The 17,500-nt window shown below is 40.1% G+C and overlaps 3 protein-coding genes across 4 annotated transcripts in view; 1 reads left to right on the top strand and 2 right to left on the bottom strand.

Moving 5' to 3' along the window:
• Window positions 1–1,705, top strand: part of LOC137970744 (small ribosomal subunit protein uS7m-like) — a 9,453-nt gene extending 7,748 nt beyond the window's left edge. For both annotated transcript variants that reach the window (XM_068817298.1, XM_068817300.1), the window contains exons 7-8: window positions 612–758; window positions 902–1,705. In XM_068817298.1, the coding sequence (XP_068673399.1) occupies window positions 612–758; window positions 902–982 (228 nt within the window). In that variant the 3' untranslated portion in view covers window positions 983–1,705. The remainder of the gene's footprint in view (window positions 1–611; window positions 759–901) is intronic.
• Window positions 1,706–2,542: 837 nt separating this feature from the next.
• On the bottom strand, window positions 2,543–4,285 carry LOC137970743 (myosin heavy chain, clone 203-like). The gene has a single exon (XM_068817297.1). It carries the CDS (start codon window positions 4,208–4,210, stop codon window positions 3,245–3,247), a length of 966 nt encoding a protein of 321 aa, XP_068673398.1. The 5' UTR covers window positions 4,211–4,285; the 3' UTR covers window positions 2,543–3,244.
• A 2,612-nt stretch (window positions 4,286–6,897) lies between these two features.
• On the bottom strand, window positions 6,898–10,001 carry LOC137970576 (outer dense fiber protein 2-like). The gene has a single exon (XM_068817100.1). The coding sequence runs from the start codon at window positions 9,905–9,907 to the stop codon at window positions 8,882–8,884; it is 1,026 nt and encodes a 341-aa protein (XP_068673201.1). The 5' UTR covers window positions 9,908–10,001; the 3' UTR covers window positions 6,898–8,881.
• Between the last annotated feature and the right edge of the window lie 7,499 nt (window positions 10,002–17,500).

The following is a 17,500-nucleotide window of genomic DNA, read 5'->3' as shown; positions in this document are numbered from 1 at the left end:
CAAATTTAATTTAATTCAATAACAAAGTATGATTTGCACGATTTGCACGAGATGCACGAGTGATTGGCTTGGAAACGCCATGGAAAGTTGGAAGTTTGAATTAACTTGCTTCGGAAATAATCAACTAAGCAAGTCTGTGTAACAAAAATATAATGATGAAATGAATGAATAAAAAAGAAAAGAAGGAAATTAGTTTTTTTCGCCTCAGAACAAATTCTCGAAACTTCGGCTCGACGGCATACAATCCCAATTTCATATTCACGAACCCCGCGCTATTACCTTTCATGTACCTCATCATTTCTTATCATTTGCCATTATTTGCGCATTTTCCTTTGAAAAAGTAAAGGTTTTTTAAATAAAAATGTTAATCCTGAAAGGACATTGTGTAAAGCTTTCAGAGATTGCATTGAGAAAGGCAAAGGGCAAATGCCAATTTCGAAACCTCTGTTATGGGCGGGCACAGAATTTAACACCTTCCGACCTGGCCTGTCAAAGGAAGTTTGGCTTAATACAGGAGTGGCTGCACTGTAAAGAAGTCAGCCAGGCACCGGTAACTTAGCCCACATGTAATAAGTTATGTGTCTGTTTACACTGGATTCTGTAATTCCTAGGTCCCAACCCCCCTTCCGCCCAACCGTCGCCGTTTTCTCGCCATAAAATGGTTAATTACTGCAGCGCGGGAACAGCAGAAAACGAACAAAAACGCCAGGATGTACAAGAAGCTGGCGAAGGAGTTACTTGATGCCTACAATAACGAGGTAAACCTGAACTGTAGCTGTCGGAATTTCGTGCACTTCTGTAGATGTATATGATTTTTTGCACTGCAAAATGACTTTCGTTGATACTTTTCTATAACGATCTGAGGAAGGGTCAGCTGCCGTGGTCATTGCTTTATTTGCAGGGTACCGTGATAAAAAAGAAAATCGAACTTCACAAACGAGCAGAAGACAACCGAGCCTACGCCCATTATCGATGGTGGTAACGCAATGCCACCATATCATCCGTGCCCTTAATTGACTACAGTGGAAAGACTGCAGCGAAAGACGAGGTGTGCTGTTCCGATTTGCTGGCTTTCTCAGAAACAATGGCCACCACCTGCTTGTTTTGGTTTGGTAATATGCCGTGTGGTCATAGCATTTTTAGTCGGTGTCGTATTGGGACTTTAAAATGGTAAATTTGAAACCGAGTCTACCATTGAATGGATGCAAACACTGAAGTCTCAGCGAAACCATGCAAAATGGCGCTGCTCTAGTCATTCAAAATAGAAAACAGAACCCCAGTGCATAAATTGTTGTTTGTTCGTCCCGTGATATAAAGCAGGCGGAAGGGGAATACATGGAGGATGAGATTGTTCATCTTACAAAGATCTAAACCACAATTATTTGGTGCTGTACACGATCAACACAGCTAGCCAAAGAACGTTTTTTAGTTTCACGATAGTTTATCCCGGTTGCGGCTCCTCGATATTTTCACAGCTAGCGCTTGTTGAACAAAAACCTTCCCTTGATTTAAGAGTCTGCAAGAATAAAGCATAAGTTGACTGGGTACATCAATTGCTTCAGCTCTGAAAATGATAGGCTGCAGGCGATAGTTCTAAAAGAAAAAGCATAAAAAGTTTGTTATTGTGCATTATAACTCGGTTGTAACTTCAGTTACCGCTCGAAGTAAACAATAAATATAGTCCGACTTTTGTCTTGATTGGCAATGAGGAATGTTAGTTGCTAAATGACGGCTTGTGAAAAAAAGAACGTCGTCCTCACAAGCTACGACTAAAGGTTAGGGGATCTTTAAGTTCAAATTAGCCATTTAACAACAGTTATTATTACGACTGAACACTAGAAACTCTGGAAATCGTGACATTTTACGTTCACCAACCTCGATCGATGTCCTTCATCTTCCTTCACCGACGTACTCCGTGTATATAATCAATGTCTTATCCATTTCTGTTCTTTGGTCAACCTAGAATCACTTTGTATCATTAGATTCTGTTCCGTGCGAAAGAAGAACATCCCGTATAGCTTGAACGGTAATTTTACTATTTAGCCTGCTTAACATGTCATATAAGCCGGAGTTCTAGGAAAATGTGGGTAGTGTCACCTCTAGTGGATTTCTGAGAAACGGGTTGTGGACCTCCACCATGAATAATTTATAAGATTTGATTTCCTCAAGGCTTGCCAAGCTTCAAAATACCATGCTATCATGGCCGTGAGGTAAAGAAAACAAGCAGGGAATTGAAAATGCGTGTGACTTAGATAACGGCTTCTTGAAAATGTCTGGAAGCTTATCCGCTAACTTTAAGAATCCCGTGATACTGAGGTACCGTGCCTGTTCAGGGCTTCAGTTTGAATAGTGTTGGAAAAAGATCTACAGTATACCAGGCATGATATAAGTAAAAGCAACAATCCTTAAAAGTCATTGTTATTTTAGGGGTGTGATTTGAGCAGTTGTCACATGTATTGGCCTTTACAAAAGAGACAACACAATAACAGTCACCCGGTTGGTGATGAATGAATTGGGCAAAAATAACAAAACCAAGAACATCTTATGGGCTCTGTCAGATGAATATATTCATTGCACTGTCTTCTTAAAGTATTTCAAGTTGGTAAAGAATACCTCAGTCTTTGCTAGATCCTTAGCTAACCAGTTTGCTCAGTGAAGCAAACCGGTTTTCGCAAGTCAGGGCAAGGTCGACGTCCATCAACGAAGCCAATATAGCGATTTGACTTCCAATGGAAAATTCCCTCAAGATGTACTCGGTGTGTTTGGTGAACGAACGCAAAGTCGCGTTTTCGTTCAAACTCTTTGAAATTACGGAAACGTTCTCCAAATTGCAAAATCAAACTGCACTGACTCTCTAAATTGTCAGGAGCCCTTGAAGTTAACCAAGTGATCGAGATGGTGCATATACTACACTACATCACCTTTCTTCTGTTCATAAGAAAAAATTAAATTGTGTCGTTATTTGGTAACCAAGCAAATCAGTCTATTCGACAAGTCTTTTGGTTCAGTGAAATTTGAAGTTCATTGAAACATAGCTGATATCCTGAGAGAGTTCAAACGAACACGTTTTCTTGTAGTCCGAACGCCATTCACGCGCAACGGTATGAAAGTTTTAGTGGCTTGCTGTTATAGCAAACTGAACTCGCTTATACGCGGCAACTGATAAATAATAATGTAATGAGAGCAAAAATGGAAATAAGGTGGCTAAATTCAATGAACGATTAATATTCTGTCCACTGTTCAACTATTGAAGTTGCTTCCACATTTGTATCAACACATCAATACATTCTCGAGACAACCGACCTTTTAGGCTACCTTTCTCGTCCATCGTCTCGGCTGCTTCTTGAAGCAACTTAAACGATATTTTTGGATGAGCGTCGACATTCCGATTCTCCTGCAGTAATTTTACGGCGTCTTCGTACGCTTCATCCCAATTGAGCTTTTTCTGAAGTTGTTCCCACCTTTTTCTTGCTTGCGTTTTTTCTTCCTCCGTTGCTGTCTTTGGAAGTTTATCCACATCGCGGCGAATGTTTTTCACCTTGTAGTTGCCAATGGGGGAAAACGACTGTGGGAACACATAGGCGTACATCTTGGCTTGGAGCTGTCGGCTTAGTTCACCTAGACGCAAGGAAGCTTGCAAGTCTGGTGAGACTTGGGAAGTAGTGAGCATTGGCCTTCCACTCGTCAACGGTAACAACTTGTGTTGTGAATCCTGGAGTTCTTTCACTTCCCTCTTCAAAACCTGGTTTTCATTCCTGGTCTTCTCAAGGTCCTCTTTTACGCTCTCCATTTCTTCAGACACCATCGTGACTTTCTCCCTTAAACTCGCATTTTCCTCTTCGTGTGCAAACTTAGCCTCCTCGAGCTGTTGTACTTCCTTCTCGACCCGATCCAACTTTCCCTCGACATTTCTAAGCTTGTCCTCCAGACCTTTCTTTTCGCTTTCCAGTCTGTTAATTCTGGACTTGAGCTTTGAAATCTCTTCTATCCTTGTTTTCAAGGCGATGTCCAACTTTTTGTTTTTGTCTTCGAGATCCCTCAGTTTCTTTTGTAAGCCCGATATCTCCTCGTTCTTCTCCTCGACTTTGGCCTTCAGCGACTCGATGTGGTTGTTTATTTCTTCATTGATTATTTTGCGTTCAAAGGAAAGATATAAGGATGCTCTAGTTAGACTGTCGTGTTCGGTCAAGTTCAGTTGGTCGACATCCATGCCCTCAGTGGAGTCGATTGTCAACGAAATTTGCTTTAAGGACGAAAAGTCTGATTCTTCGCCGTCTATGGCGTGTTTTATCTAGTAACGCTTGTATTAAATAATGTAGGCCTGCGCATGTGCAGGAAGCTGAAAAGGTGTGTGGTTTTTCCGAGAAATTGAACTGTTGGAGGCTTATGCAACATTCACGGTTGTCATGACAAAAGTACATGGCGCCAACTTGAAAGATGAAATATAGTGTCTTCGTCTGGGGTTTGATTTAATCAAGACCTCATGTGACCTAAGTTGGTAAGGCTTGAAATAATCCCTCTTAAGAATTGATTTGTCAGCAGAAGAAAAATATTCTCATCGCTTGAGATGGTTTTGTCGCCCACGCTCGAACCGTTTATTACACCTTACGGAATCGAACGGCTTTGATCATAAAGACGACCGTTGCGTGGTAAAATGTACACCACTTGCTAAAGTGCTTGCTCAGCTCGCTGTCTTCGAAGCAAAACTGTAGTGTATAAGCCGCCGATCTTTCACTTTTTGGAATTTTGGAGGTCATAATTAACCTTTGCGTCATCCTGTCCAGCTTTCATTTTGTTGACGCTTAATTTGTGTTAATAGACCAATTTCGATATATTAAAATTCGAGGCTGTGGGGAATAAAGAATAAGGATTTGTATGAGTTTATTCCCCATAGCAAACATGAGCGCGATGCCCTCTTTTTTAATTTTGGCACCAGTCGGAAATTGCTTTTGTTTTACTCGTGCCTTTTACCCTGAAGATCGGAATCGGAATTAATTTGTCACAATGAGTATTACTGAAATCAACTTTAACCGGGGCAAAACTTTATTTGAAAAGGGCGAATACTCTTAAAGTTTTGTTTTAAAGGGACACTGTCACGGGTTGACATGTGCAGTAGCATTCACTCTGTCCGAGACTTGTCACGCTCGACCGCCATTATGGAAATATCGGTAAGTTGAAGAATTCTGCATATATTTTGCATTAAATCAAGTTTATCTAAAGCAAATGCTATCTTCATCTGAAGCAAATTCCCCTCTGTCTTCGACCTTTCGTTTTCGCCCTGAGTTGATGCGTTTACCGACATGTCCGGATCCTCTGCTAGACGCCATTTTGAATTTGTGATTGCTAGTAACTTGAAAAACTCAGGCTGACTTTTTCAAGTTTCGATCACCTGCACGAGCATGCGCAGACCGTGACCTTGTCCCTTTAACCTAAGAGGTACAGATTTCAGAAATGTGACCCTTCCGACATGTTAGTCGAGGTGAAGTGAAATTCAAGATAAAGCTTCCTCGGGAAATTTCATAGTGTGATCACAACTCAGGACAGCCACTCCTCTTCAGGTCGATTACAACACAGTGTTACATTATTTATTGAATGTAAGTCTCAGTCTCTTACGATGAGGTGGTCTCCAAAAAAAAGGCGCTTTATCAATCGTTTTTTACCGAAATTTCTCTAAGAAGTCATAGTTTGGCGTCGTCTTGTTGGGTTAACTTTTAGGGCAAACAAGCACTGATCGGGGACACTGATTAAAAAAACCCCGTCTAACCGGGAAGCTAATCCTACAGTTTTGCAGAAGTCGGTACCGATATTGCAAGGATCGTCAACTGACATTCATTTTCGCCGAAGGCGAAGTGATTATTCACCGAGACGAAGTCGAGGCGAATATTCACCGACAATCACTTCGAGATCGGTATACTGCGTTGCTTTTGTCATAGTAACCATAAGAGCTTGGGCGGGAAGTAAAGCCCTTCGTGCAAAGTGCCACGAAACATTTTCAGCCGTTGCACGGTATGTTGCATTGGGCAATGTTTCGTGCGACTTGCAATTGTCTCGCAATGGCGTTGCGAGACCATTAGCGCCAAAAGTTGCAGTGTATAAACAGCGCCTTAAAACGCCATTTGTTTCGAAGGAGCAAGAAGATTGACAGTTAACGGACCAATCAACTGAGCCGCTTGGAATACACCGTGTTCAGCACGTGTAAAATCATCGTCTGCTTAAAGGATAAAATGTGATGACCGTTTTATAACATGACCGTTGCGAAGAAAGCGGTTTTCAAATTTAATACAAGTCGCTGTTAATAATTTTAGCGGTTATAACATGAGAGATGTTTATTCTTAACACTACTGTAGAAATGTAGCTAAAATCAGATATTAACTTTCAATGACATCTTTCGTGAAAGGTTTTTTTTCATAGCTGCCAAAAATGTTAACGGTCGCTTGAAAGTAAATGCTGTTTTTTGGTTAGAAATGATTAGCTGATTCAAGTGCGTCGAGAGGTACTCATGCATGACTTGGTTAAACTTAAAACGACTATTAAAAGTTTTTAATCTGTAAGGCAACTTTTCAAACGGCAAGAACATCATTCGTTAAAACTGTCAATATTTCGATTTTCACACTTATAGTGTGCCAACAACGGTTATGCAGGTCAGTTGATAACACGAGATCTTAAAGGTTACTCAAGGACACTGCTTTTCGAGGAAATCACGTTATTATTTCTCAGAAACGATAAACCTGGCGATGGAACATACGCAGGATTTATTCTAAATTCATCTTGAAAATTTTTAATGGGTCTTTCAGTTATTAATTTGCGTTTGTCTGTGAAAGTCTGAAAGACTGATAATTAGGTCTTCGCATGAAAACTTTCGACGAGAGTGTTTTGTGACTGATAATGATGACGACATTTTTTTCATGTGAATATTTTACTTGCTGAGAGAAATCAAGCGGGAAATAAAACGGGGTTTTTATAGTTTTGGCGCCGCCGTTGCCTTAGGCCACGTTCGATATATCAATATTCACACATGGCTACGAGGCTTTATGGTTAAATTTGACTACTATTGAAAATTAGTATAAATACACAGGTGATTATACAAAATCGCGCGCTCTCTTTGGCTCGCTATAATCACCGATAATCACCTCGACGGACAAAATGGCTGCCAGTTGTCGTTTTGCCACTGTAAGTGAAGATGATTTCGAGTTGAAATATATATATTTTCTCTTTTTTTTGAAATAATCACCTGTGTATTTATACTAAAACAATTATTCGCCGAAGGCGAAGTGATTGTCGGTGAATATTCACCTCGACTTCGTCTCGGTGAATATTCACCGATAATCACGTCGCCTTCGGCGAATAATTGTTAATGAATGTCAGTTGACGATCCTTGCAATATCGGTACCGACTTCTGCAACCGCGAGTGTTCTTACAAAACTTGACTTTTCCAGGTAGCAACTTAATTCTGGCGCATTTTTCAAGATATAAATTTTCATGGCATGAACAAGTTTTAGGTAGTTGTGATTCAAATACGAATAGATCTTTAATTTTCGTTGGGTCAAATTCTGAAAGTCAGGTGCTTAAAATCTCGACCACAGGCGGTTAATAGTTCGGCTGATAATAATGACGGGACGGTTTTTAACATAAACATGCTCAGTACTTGCTGAGATTAATCAAGTGAGGAAGTAAACAGGGTTGCTATTAGTTTTGGCGCCATTAGAAGTGAAAATGAATGTAAGTTAAGCTTTGTAATGGGTACACATAAGCAGCAGTGTTTTTTTAGACTTCAATTTGTCAGGTTTTGACAGCATTGTACATTTGTTGTTGGCGACTTCATTCTGGCGCCTCTTTTAATATAATCTTTTCCATAATACGATGGATTTTTATTTATAGTGTCAGTGTGAACGTCTGCATAGATATGTTGTTTTTATCAGTAACGTGAGTACTGCGTGCATACCCGCCGCGTTTTTCGTGACCTATGGCACATGGTTCAATTTCTCAGAAATCAAGTCTCTTCTGTTGGGATTGGTGACTAGTCTTAGTCCGTCTTAATAAATATCTCATTTAAGCTTTATGTTGTGGCCAAATGTTGAATCTATGAAGTCTCGAAGACAATATATGACATCAAGTGCCGACTTTTTCTACACGATACTGCGCTACACTGTTTCGTTGCTACAGGCTGGAACAGGGATATGACGAAAGAGACAATTATCCACCCATTTTAAAAACCTTCCAGCGGTTGTTATACTAGATTATACCACTGATACTTTGCTATAACTGAGAACTTAGTTTGTACTTGACGATCCAAAGTTAACGAAGGAAATATGCGCATGAATAATTTGGAACCCTTCGCATAAAGAACGAACTGCGGAATATTTATTTGTTAATACAGGGGAGTTCATGTCATCGGCATTTCTGCTTTGAATGTCAAGCAACGAAATTTCTTTAGATTTCTGCTTTGCCGGTAAAATATAAGTTGGATTGACTGTCGATATGAATGAATATCAGTAGGGTCTCTTCCTGAAAAACCCAGACTGCTGTGAAAAATTGATCGCTTTATTTCTTGTGAACATTTCATTCCCAAAACCAATAAACATTGAGGCATATTGAGGCATACTTTTCTTGTGTCTTTTAGGATCACTTGTGGTCCAAGTCCACAAAACTGTTCTTGTGATGCGAAATATTGGGTTCCCAGACTGCATGAAGTCATGATGGAAAGTATGACCGGGCAAATCATGAACCAAAGTTTTGCTTTCTTGTAGTGAAGTACTTTACTAAAATATAATCTAAAGAGCTTATTTCTTCTTTCTATTTTTCATGCCAGTGATTAGTAACCATGAGAAATAGTGCTTTTCACTTTTTGCCCATGTCCAATCGAAATTCACATGCTTAATTTCTAAACTGAATCCATATGCTCCATGTGCTGGAGTTGCTTCCAAATCGATATCAACTCGAGCACACGTTTCAAGGAAGACCACCCCTTAAGGTTACCTTTAGCATTCATCATTTCTGCCGCTCTAGTAAGGCCTTCCTCGCTTAATGGGCTTGGATGAGCATCGATATTTCTGCTCTCCTGAAGCGCCTTCATCGCCTCTTCATAAGCTTCATCCCAAGTGAACTTTGTTGTTAGCTCCTGCCATTTGGTATTACACTTCTGCTTTTCCGCAGTCGATAGAGGATACTTTTCCAAGTCGCGCCGTATGTTCTTGATCTTGTAGTTTCTCTTGGGTGAGAACAAAGTCGGAAGCACTGCCTTGTACATCTTGTTCTGTACTTGTCGACAAAGCTCCCCCAGAGACAGCGAGGCCTGCAACTCTCGATCTGCTAATTGCAAATGCGGTGGTAATAACATTGGATGGTTTATTTGCCTTCCTCCTCTGGCAACGCTAACAGGTAAAGGCATTTCTACCTTATGCTGTGATTCTTTTATCTCTTTAATTTCCTTCTTCAACGCTTGGTTTCTGCTTTCCATCTTACCATTAACTATGTCAACGTGTTCTTGCAGCTCCATGTTCTTCTCTTCTTGGGACATCTTTGCATCGCTCAACTCTTTAATGTCCTTTTCCATTCGACTAACCTTGACTTGAACGGATCGCAACTCGTCTTCCAATTCCTTCTTGTCATTTTCAAGACGACTGAGTCTCACTTTGAGATTCTTGATTTCCTCGTTTCTCAACTTGAGCGCCACGTTTAGTTCCTTGTTCTGCTCCTCTAGAGTTTCCACAGCCTTTTTCAAGTCGACAATTTCTCGATTCTTGTCATCGATTTGTTTCTTAAGACACTCAATGTCTTCGTTGTGAGAGTACATCATGTCGTTCATTCGGTGGCGTTCTTGAGTTACCGTAAGATTCATTCCAACTAAGGCTGCCATGGGATTGAACTCATCAGCCAACTGTCTCTGAAGCTGTTCCTCTGTAATCATAGTATCTTTGGATGGAAAATATCTTTAAAAACTTCTCTACTTTTTGTATACACTTCTACAGCTAGTACGGTCGCCACGAATGTTCGGTGAAATTGAAGAGGTATCACGCACACACCTTGCCTTCCTGTTATTGGCTCACGCTGACGTGGCGAAATATCTTAAACCAATCAGATGCCTCGTATTTGACAAAAAGATTATATAACAAAATAATACCGCGCATGCGCCTTGATGCACCAGATTTCTCGGAAATTTCTTTCCTCTAAGAACAGTCATGTAATATTTATTGAATGTTTGTTTTGTTCGTTGCAACTTTGTCTTTCAAATGAGTCACAGGCCTTAATTCTATCCCTCAACTTCCGAACCGAACAGTGTAATTTTGGTTTCTGATTCAGTTTGCAGCGTTTTTCCTTTTCAACCCTGTTCATCATTGCCAATACTTGAACATTGTAACACTCTTCCAAATTCGGAAACTGAAATAACATTGAAACAACAAACCCCTTTCGCATTATCATTGTCTTTAGACTATTCCGCTCACCCACACCTCGCACAAATAAAGTCGTCCCTCTCGCTAGCAATAACTAAGACTTTGCCATAGTCACTGTGACCGTCACTTAGCACGCTTCAAACAACACCGCATGTTTACATCTGTTTTTCTTGTCCCTGAGAGCACATCTGGTATTTTCTTTACTGAAAATCCATTCATTTACAAGCCAGAATGAATCTTCAAAATGCTGCGCTATTTCCCTATTTATTTTAAACAGTTCTCAAAACAATTATTTTAATTTATTATTCTTACTCGCGTAGTTCTCAAAGGAAATCAGCTGTTGCAAAAATTTCGTGCATGTTAAACCAAATATATGGGCTAACGCTATTTATATCAGCTTTGGAAATCGGGTTCATTCATATTTGCTGATGTTTTCTTGGTGGAAGAATGCGTTTTTGTCTTCAACTTACTTTTCACGGACGCGTTACTGAGGCCCACGCCCGAATCTGGACTGATTTCCGAGTCACGATGTCAGTTGAACTGCGTACTCATTGCATAATTGGGATAGATTTTCATATTGGGTGACATTATTTGAAAGAATTCGAGTTATACATCCTTCTCTCGAAGCCCAGATGAAGAAATTAAAACAAGTAATACGTATAGTCATGTCTTCAGAACCAGTTTAAAGTGAGAGCTGCTAAAACTGCTAGAACAATAGTTCTATGAAAGCTTCAGTTACTTCACCACGCGGCAGATGTTGTAAAACAGTCTTCCACCCTTACAGCCGATAGTTCGCACCATATTACCTAGCAATGACTACATCCAACACGTTTCTGTTCTGAATGTGTGTCTCAAAGATTGTAGCCGGGCTAAAATATCGAAAGCTCACGAACGCGGACGTTTTATCCGCGGTTTTAAGTTAAATAACTGTTGTCCACTCTACCACGACCCTCTAATTGCAAGAACTTGAAACCTTAGGAAGCTATGATCTGCATGGTTTCTCGGAAGCGAGTGAATCCTATAAGAAGCGATCTTCGTCTGATTCACAATACTTCTGAAAAGGCACAAGTATTTTGTTTCGGCTTTTAAAATTGGCACATTCGTTCGTTGGACACCAACTTGCAACATCAGTTGAGTTTAATCACTGACAAACGTCTTCCTTCGCCGTTGTCAGATCAGTTACATTTTTACAAGCATTTTTTTCGTAATTGAACCAGTATACTAATTTGCCAGCAAATGTTTTGTGTTTTTCTTTCTTAAGATAGAGGTACGTGGTAAACGTTCATACTGGAATTTAAATTGGGGCCACAATACAAACGGAAAGTCTACAAACGGCATTGATTTTAGCAATGCTACGAATCGTTATAACTATATAAGCAATAATTCCTCTTCGTCTTGCGAGATAAGACAATATAAACTGCATCGTGTAGATCTTTGAGTGATCTCAGGTTCGTTGTATGATTTTCCTTTCGTTTGATTCATTCAGCATTTTCCACATTTCTATCAGTTCTTTAATGCAAGATGGCTTACAATCCAATTGTCTTGCATCCTCCATCATCTGTGTTGCCCATACGAGTAACTCCTCGGTCAGAACTGGGTGAGCAGTGATATTTCTGCTCCTCTGGATAGATTGCATTGCCCTTAAGTGTTCCTTTCCCTTCCATTTCAGTTTCTTCTGAAGTGCTTTCCACCTTTGTTTTGCCTCGTCTTGTTGATTCTTCTCTTCCAAGTCATCGATGTCTTCTTCAATATGCTTGACTTTGTAACCCTTTCTCTCATTGTACGAATTCGGGTGAACAGCCTTGTACATCATTGCCTGTATTAGCCAGCACATCTCACCCAGGTATATTAGCCAAGTTTCCAAAGAGCCCATGGCATTCGGTAATGCCGCCATCACTTCGCTGGGGACACCAGTCGATGATATATGTTGCCTTGCATCTTCCAGCTTCTGAACCTTCGTTTTGAGTAAAGCATTCTCATCCTTAGTCTCCTCAAGACTTTTCTTCATTCCCTCCATTTTCGTCGATAACTTTTCGACCTTCTCTTCCAAATCCGCGTTCTTATCCTCAGTGGCCTTATTCGCTGTTTTCAACTGATCGACTTCCTCTTTCACAGCCTCCAATTCGACCTCAACAGCCCTTAATTTTCTTTGTAAGTCCTTTTTCTCCGATTCCAGGGTGTTTATTTTATCCTTCAGGGCTTTAATCTCCTTGTCTTTGAATTCCACAGTAACATTCAATTCGTCATTGTGCTCTCGAAGCTGTTTTATGTCTTTTTCCAGGCGCAGTATGGCCTCGTTCTTTTCATGTATTTCCCTCTTCAGTAGTTCGATTTCCTTGCTATGGGTTTTTATCATGATAGCTTGAGGATCGACAACGCCAAGTATAGTGGTACTGGTTACACGCGTTAACTGATCGGCACTTCGGGCCATATCAGCGTTGAGCCTTCCCATTTGCGTCGATGGCAGCGAAGGATCCATCGTTGTTCCTCGCGTGATTTGTGGAATTGATCGGTAGTCTGTACGTGTACGGCTTCAACCGAGAAGAGAATGAAGCGAATTTATGGGTGGTTTTGTGATTTTGACCACCGTTGCATGTCTGCGCATATTTTACAGTCATGGCTGCTGAAAGGCAAAAACAAAGACTCGGATCACAAGCGAGAACAGGCCACGCTCGATATATCAATACATGTATTCAAACATGGCTACGAAGCTTTATGGTTAAATTTGAATGTTCTTTTGTTTAGAAATCTCCCTTGTGAGGCAAAGAAAACAGAACTGAGTCGTAAAATTTTACCATAAAGCCTCGTAGCCATGTGTGAATATTGATATATCGAACGTTGGCTATTGAAGCGTTGTGTTGTGTTATTGAACATTTTTAAAACAATGACAATTCACAATTATGTCAGTAATGTTTTTCACAAATCTTAGCTTGGAAGAAAGAGAGGGCTCAGTTCTAACATAAATGTATTGAGGAATGTGCGTTTACGATGATTATCAACTGAACAAAATGTTTGGAGTTTGACTTATCCCACGAAGAGATTGCGGTTAGTAAGATCCTTGAGAGAGAACTTTTAGCCATTTTTAAATTGGCGCCAACTGACGGTTTCGAAATTGTTGCGTCGGAGAGCGAAATTTCCAACCATTCAAACGTTCAGAATCAAGTAAAATTAAATAAAGCAACTATTTCATTTGCGCTTTTTGGCCACCCCTCTTTTTCTTTACCATCTCATATCCAACGCGCGCTTATGCAATGATTGTTAAATATTCGATTACTCTGGAACAAGCTTGAAAGTTGATACGAAGGATTCTACAGAGACATACAATTTTCCGCGTGTGATACTGCATCGTATTCTAGTTCTAATCAAATAGTAAGAACATTTATAAACTTAATCAACTAACACCGTTTGGCATTTCGAGATAAAACTACGCAAACGTATTTATGCCAGCGTGCGTATCAGCACGAGGTCCGTCGTGATGTTTGTATCATGATATTGTCGAACCTGGTTGAGCTAAGTGCTGTCTGCGGGTGGCGTCATAAATATACAATGAGCTTTCTCGGAAATGTTTTTGAAGATTCTCGGAAAGTGGTCATTACCTTTTAATAGCTGTGACTCATTTAAGCGCTTAATGAAAGAATTGTTGTTTTGACATGGATTTGGAACTTATTACGCGCAACTTTGAGAGCAAAATGTAACTGTACTACCAGTGAGGAAAGCGCGTTGTTTTTGTGAAAATGAACAGATGAACCTTTCAGGACCTGAGCGTATGGCTTTTGAGTTTTTAAGTGTGATATGAACGTAGGGAAAATTAAACAAATGGGTCCCCAGGTTTTAAGTGGAATTGAACATTGTATGCTGCTCGCCGTCCCATTGTCTTACAACTTTAGGTACACCGTTCTGGTGCATTTAGTTTGACATCGATTGAAAACCTTCTGAACCTGTAACTAAACTTGTTCCAGGAGTGCCATCAATCTTCAGGAGATTAAAATATAAACAAATACAAACTACGATGGGGTCTACGATTGCCGCTACTTTTTGTCTTTTAATAATGAAATTGTTTTTAAGGGAAGTATTTGGAAAGGCTTTGGATTCGGTTCGATGTATTATTTAAGGCCTTGACGTATTTTTCGATAAGACAACCTCTATCGAGGCTCAAGGATCGATGATCCCGACCATCCCATTACTAGTTCCACAAATTATTCTTTAAGACATGCACGTCACGCAACGCGTTACAAGAATTCCGAGAGAAATAGTGTTAAGAAAGCATCGAAAATCGAAAGGTCCTTCCCTGTGGTGTCATACGTGACTACTTTGCCCCCCCCCCCCCCCTCCCAATGTTAAAACAAACCCTGTTCAACGACCACGAAATTAAATCTGTGCTGACGAAAGTTCGTCGAAAACCACTTTCAACGGGAAGACCTTAGACAGCGTTGACCAGAACCAGGTTGATGACCAGCGGTTTTCGTTAAAAAAATGGTTTGCTGGGGGTGCTCAGTCTCGCGTGCTCAGAAAACCTAGTTGTGGTAATTTTTATTTAAGGTTTTTCCTTTCAACGAGCTTTAATCACAAAACGCCTGCCCTATAGACTTGGATAAGCACAAGCCTCGTTTGCAGTGCAGGCGTCTTATCGAGCCGCCCGAACACTTGTTTCCATATCTCAAAGTGCCCCTGGACGTGAGGTGCCTGGGAATGAAATTAAATCACTGGAATCGGTCATTGTAAAATGCAGACTCAGGTTATAACGTAACTGTTGAAAAAGCCCAAACCCCTTAGAAATGCTAACCCTAGGCCTAATTAGGCCTAGGCCTAAAACAATATTTAGGCTTAACTGTTAGCATTCCGATTCCAGTGATTTTTTTCATTCCCAGGCAACTCACGTCCAAGGGCACTATGAGATATAGAAACAAGTCTTTACCAACTCTATCGAGCCGCCATATTGGATGGATGTTGGAAGGGAATGGGACGAGGTTGACCGTTGACCTACCCCCTTGGTGGCAATTTATTCCTCTCTCCAAACTTCCTCTGGTTCGGAAATTCAAGATGGCGGCCAAAAAAGGTTATGCAAAGCCCGTAATCACTATAATACGCCTGCACTACAGGCTAGGACAAGCCTTATGCACAAACTCACTGCATTTATTAACGTCAAGTTTCTATGTGTGCATAGGTTGCTTGAACAACTTATGCCGACAACATTCCTTTAAAGGAAATTTCCATTCCTACTAAAGATACTTAAGGCCAGAGGAAATAATGTTTGCAATCAAATTTGTCTGATTTTTTTTTCCAAAAAAATTCTTTTTATCGGTCAAAAAAATGAATTTTAAAATGCTTATTTAATTTCGGAATTCCTTGGACGCTTTCATCTTGAACCGTTAGGAGTTTTAAAAACACATGCGTGTGTCGGGATAAAAACAAGCGTATGAAACGCGCGGAGCACCATGGGTAAGAAAATATGGAACCGTCTGTGCAAGAAAATTTGGTTTTGGTCACCGTGCGACCGTACGTCCCCACCCCCCCCCCCCCCCCCTTCATGTTGCCAATAGGCAGCTTTGAAAAATGCCTTAATACTCTTTGCCCTTCAAACCTTTGCATAAGCATTGTGTGAAGGACAAAATACACTCTACAAGAAAAAGAAACAACTCTGCTTTATTCCGAAAACACGCCTCTGATATTAACAACAAACCGGGAGCAATGCGAGGTTCGCGACGAGAAAAAAAGAAATACACTAAGATGAGTCGGGAGTTTAACTACGTAACACGTAAACCAAAAGACAATATTTAACAAATGACAAGGCTTACCGAATGTGTGCAAAAAGAAAGGAAAAAGGAGTACTCGTGTAGCTACATAACATGCACTCGGTTTAAGAGGACGAAAAAACGATTTATCAAAATTTTCAGTCCCAATAAACGTGTAATAATTGATTGTGCTCACTAATGAGGTAAGCGTAACCTGAGTAAAAGGAATACGACCGAAAAAACAAATTTGCATACAAGAAGTAACAATTAACTGTCCGCGACACATTGTTTCCAAATTCTCTTGGGACTTTAAATGGTCCCAAGAGAAAATAAAAAAAACAATGCACATGTAAAATTTTGGAGGGCAAACAAAGACTTATGGTATTGTTTTTAAAGAGGCCTAAGTGACCAGTGCCACGTGATCATATAGCGGTCTCAAGTTTAGAGCTCATCGAGGTCAGCTGTTTTTTTTTTTGTTTTAAGTTGACCGCTGACCAGGTACTTGGTTTTGATTGGATTGCAGGTTCAAGCCAGGTAACTTATTGTAAGAGTAAATAACTCGGAAGCTCCGGTTTTAAGGCTTGGCTAAATCTATACATTATTTTTAATATATGCTTGTTTTATATCCCAACGCGCGCGCGTTTCCTTTAAACACCGTTTCTACTATTTCCACCACTCTTTTTTCCATTTCCAAGAAAATTACTTAATGCCGGAGGAAATAATGTTTATAATCAAATGTGTTTGAATTTTTTTCAAAATAATTGTTTCCATGAAGAAAATGAGTTGTATAATTGTTTATTTTAATTTCGGAATTTCTTGTGCGCTTCCATCTTAAACCACAAGTCAGTTAGGAGTTTCCAAAACACATAAGTTTCTTTTTCGGTTATGGAAAAAAATGTTCGAGTTTTGAAGTCTTTGTATTTTTTTGGACTGTTTTTCTTTTCTTATTCCAACATGCCCATGCCTCTCAACAGAACCAACCCGATGAATGATTTTTTACCATCGCGGACACGGAACTGAAGTGGTTCAAATCATATTTGACAAATAGAGAGCAGCAATGTTCTGTTAATGGGCAACTATCATCTGTGAAATAAATTACCTGCGGAATCCCGCAGGGTTAAATCCTGGGCCCATTGTTGTTCTTATTGTATATGAACGATATGCCGAACTGTTTAAGATCAACTGCACCATATGCATGTAAGCGGATAATACTCAAATCTTCTCATCCTCCTACGTTGCTAATGAACGTATCGTAAAACTAAACTCAAATCTTATCCCTGTCCGCGAATGGCTTAAACAAATTAAACTCCAAATGCAATCAAAACTCATGGTCATCGGCTCCTCGTATTATCTTGATAATAAGAACATTGAACAACC

Source organism: Montipora foliosa, chromosome 9, assembly GCF_036669935.1.
Source record: "Montipora foliosa isolate CH-2021 chromosome 9, ASM3666993v2, whole genome shotgun sequence".
Taxonomy (NCBI): domain Eukaryota; kingdom Metazoa; phylum Cnidaria; class Anthozoa; order Scleractinia; family Acroporidae; genus Montipora; species Montipora foliosa.
This window is presented reverse-complemented; position numbering and strand designations above follow the sequence as displayed.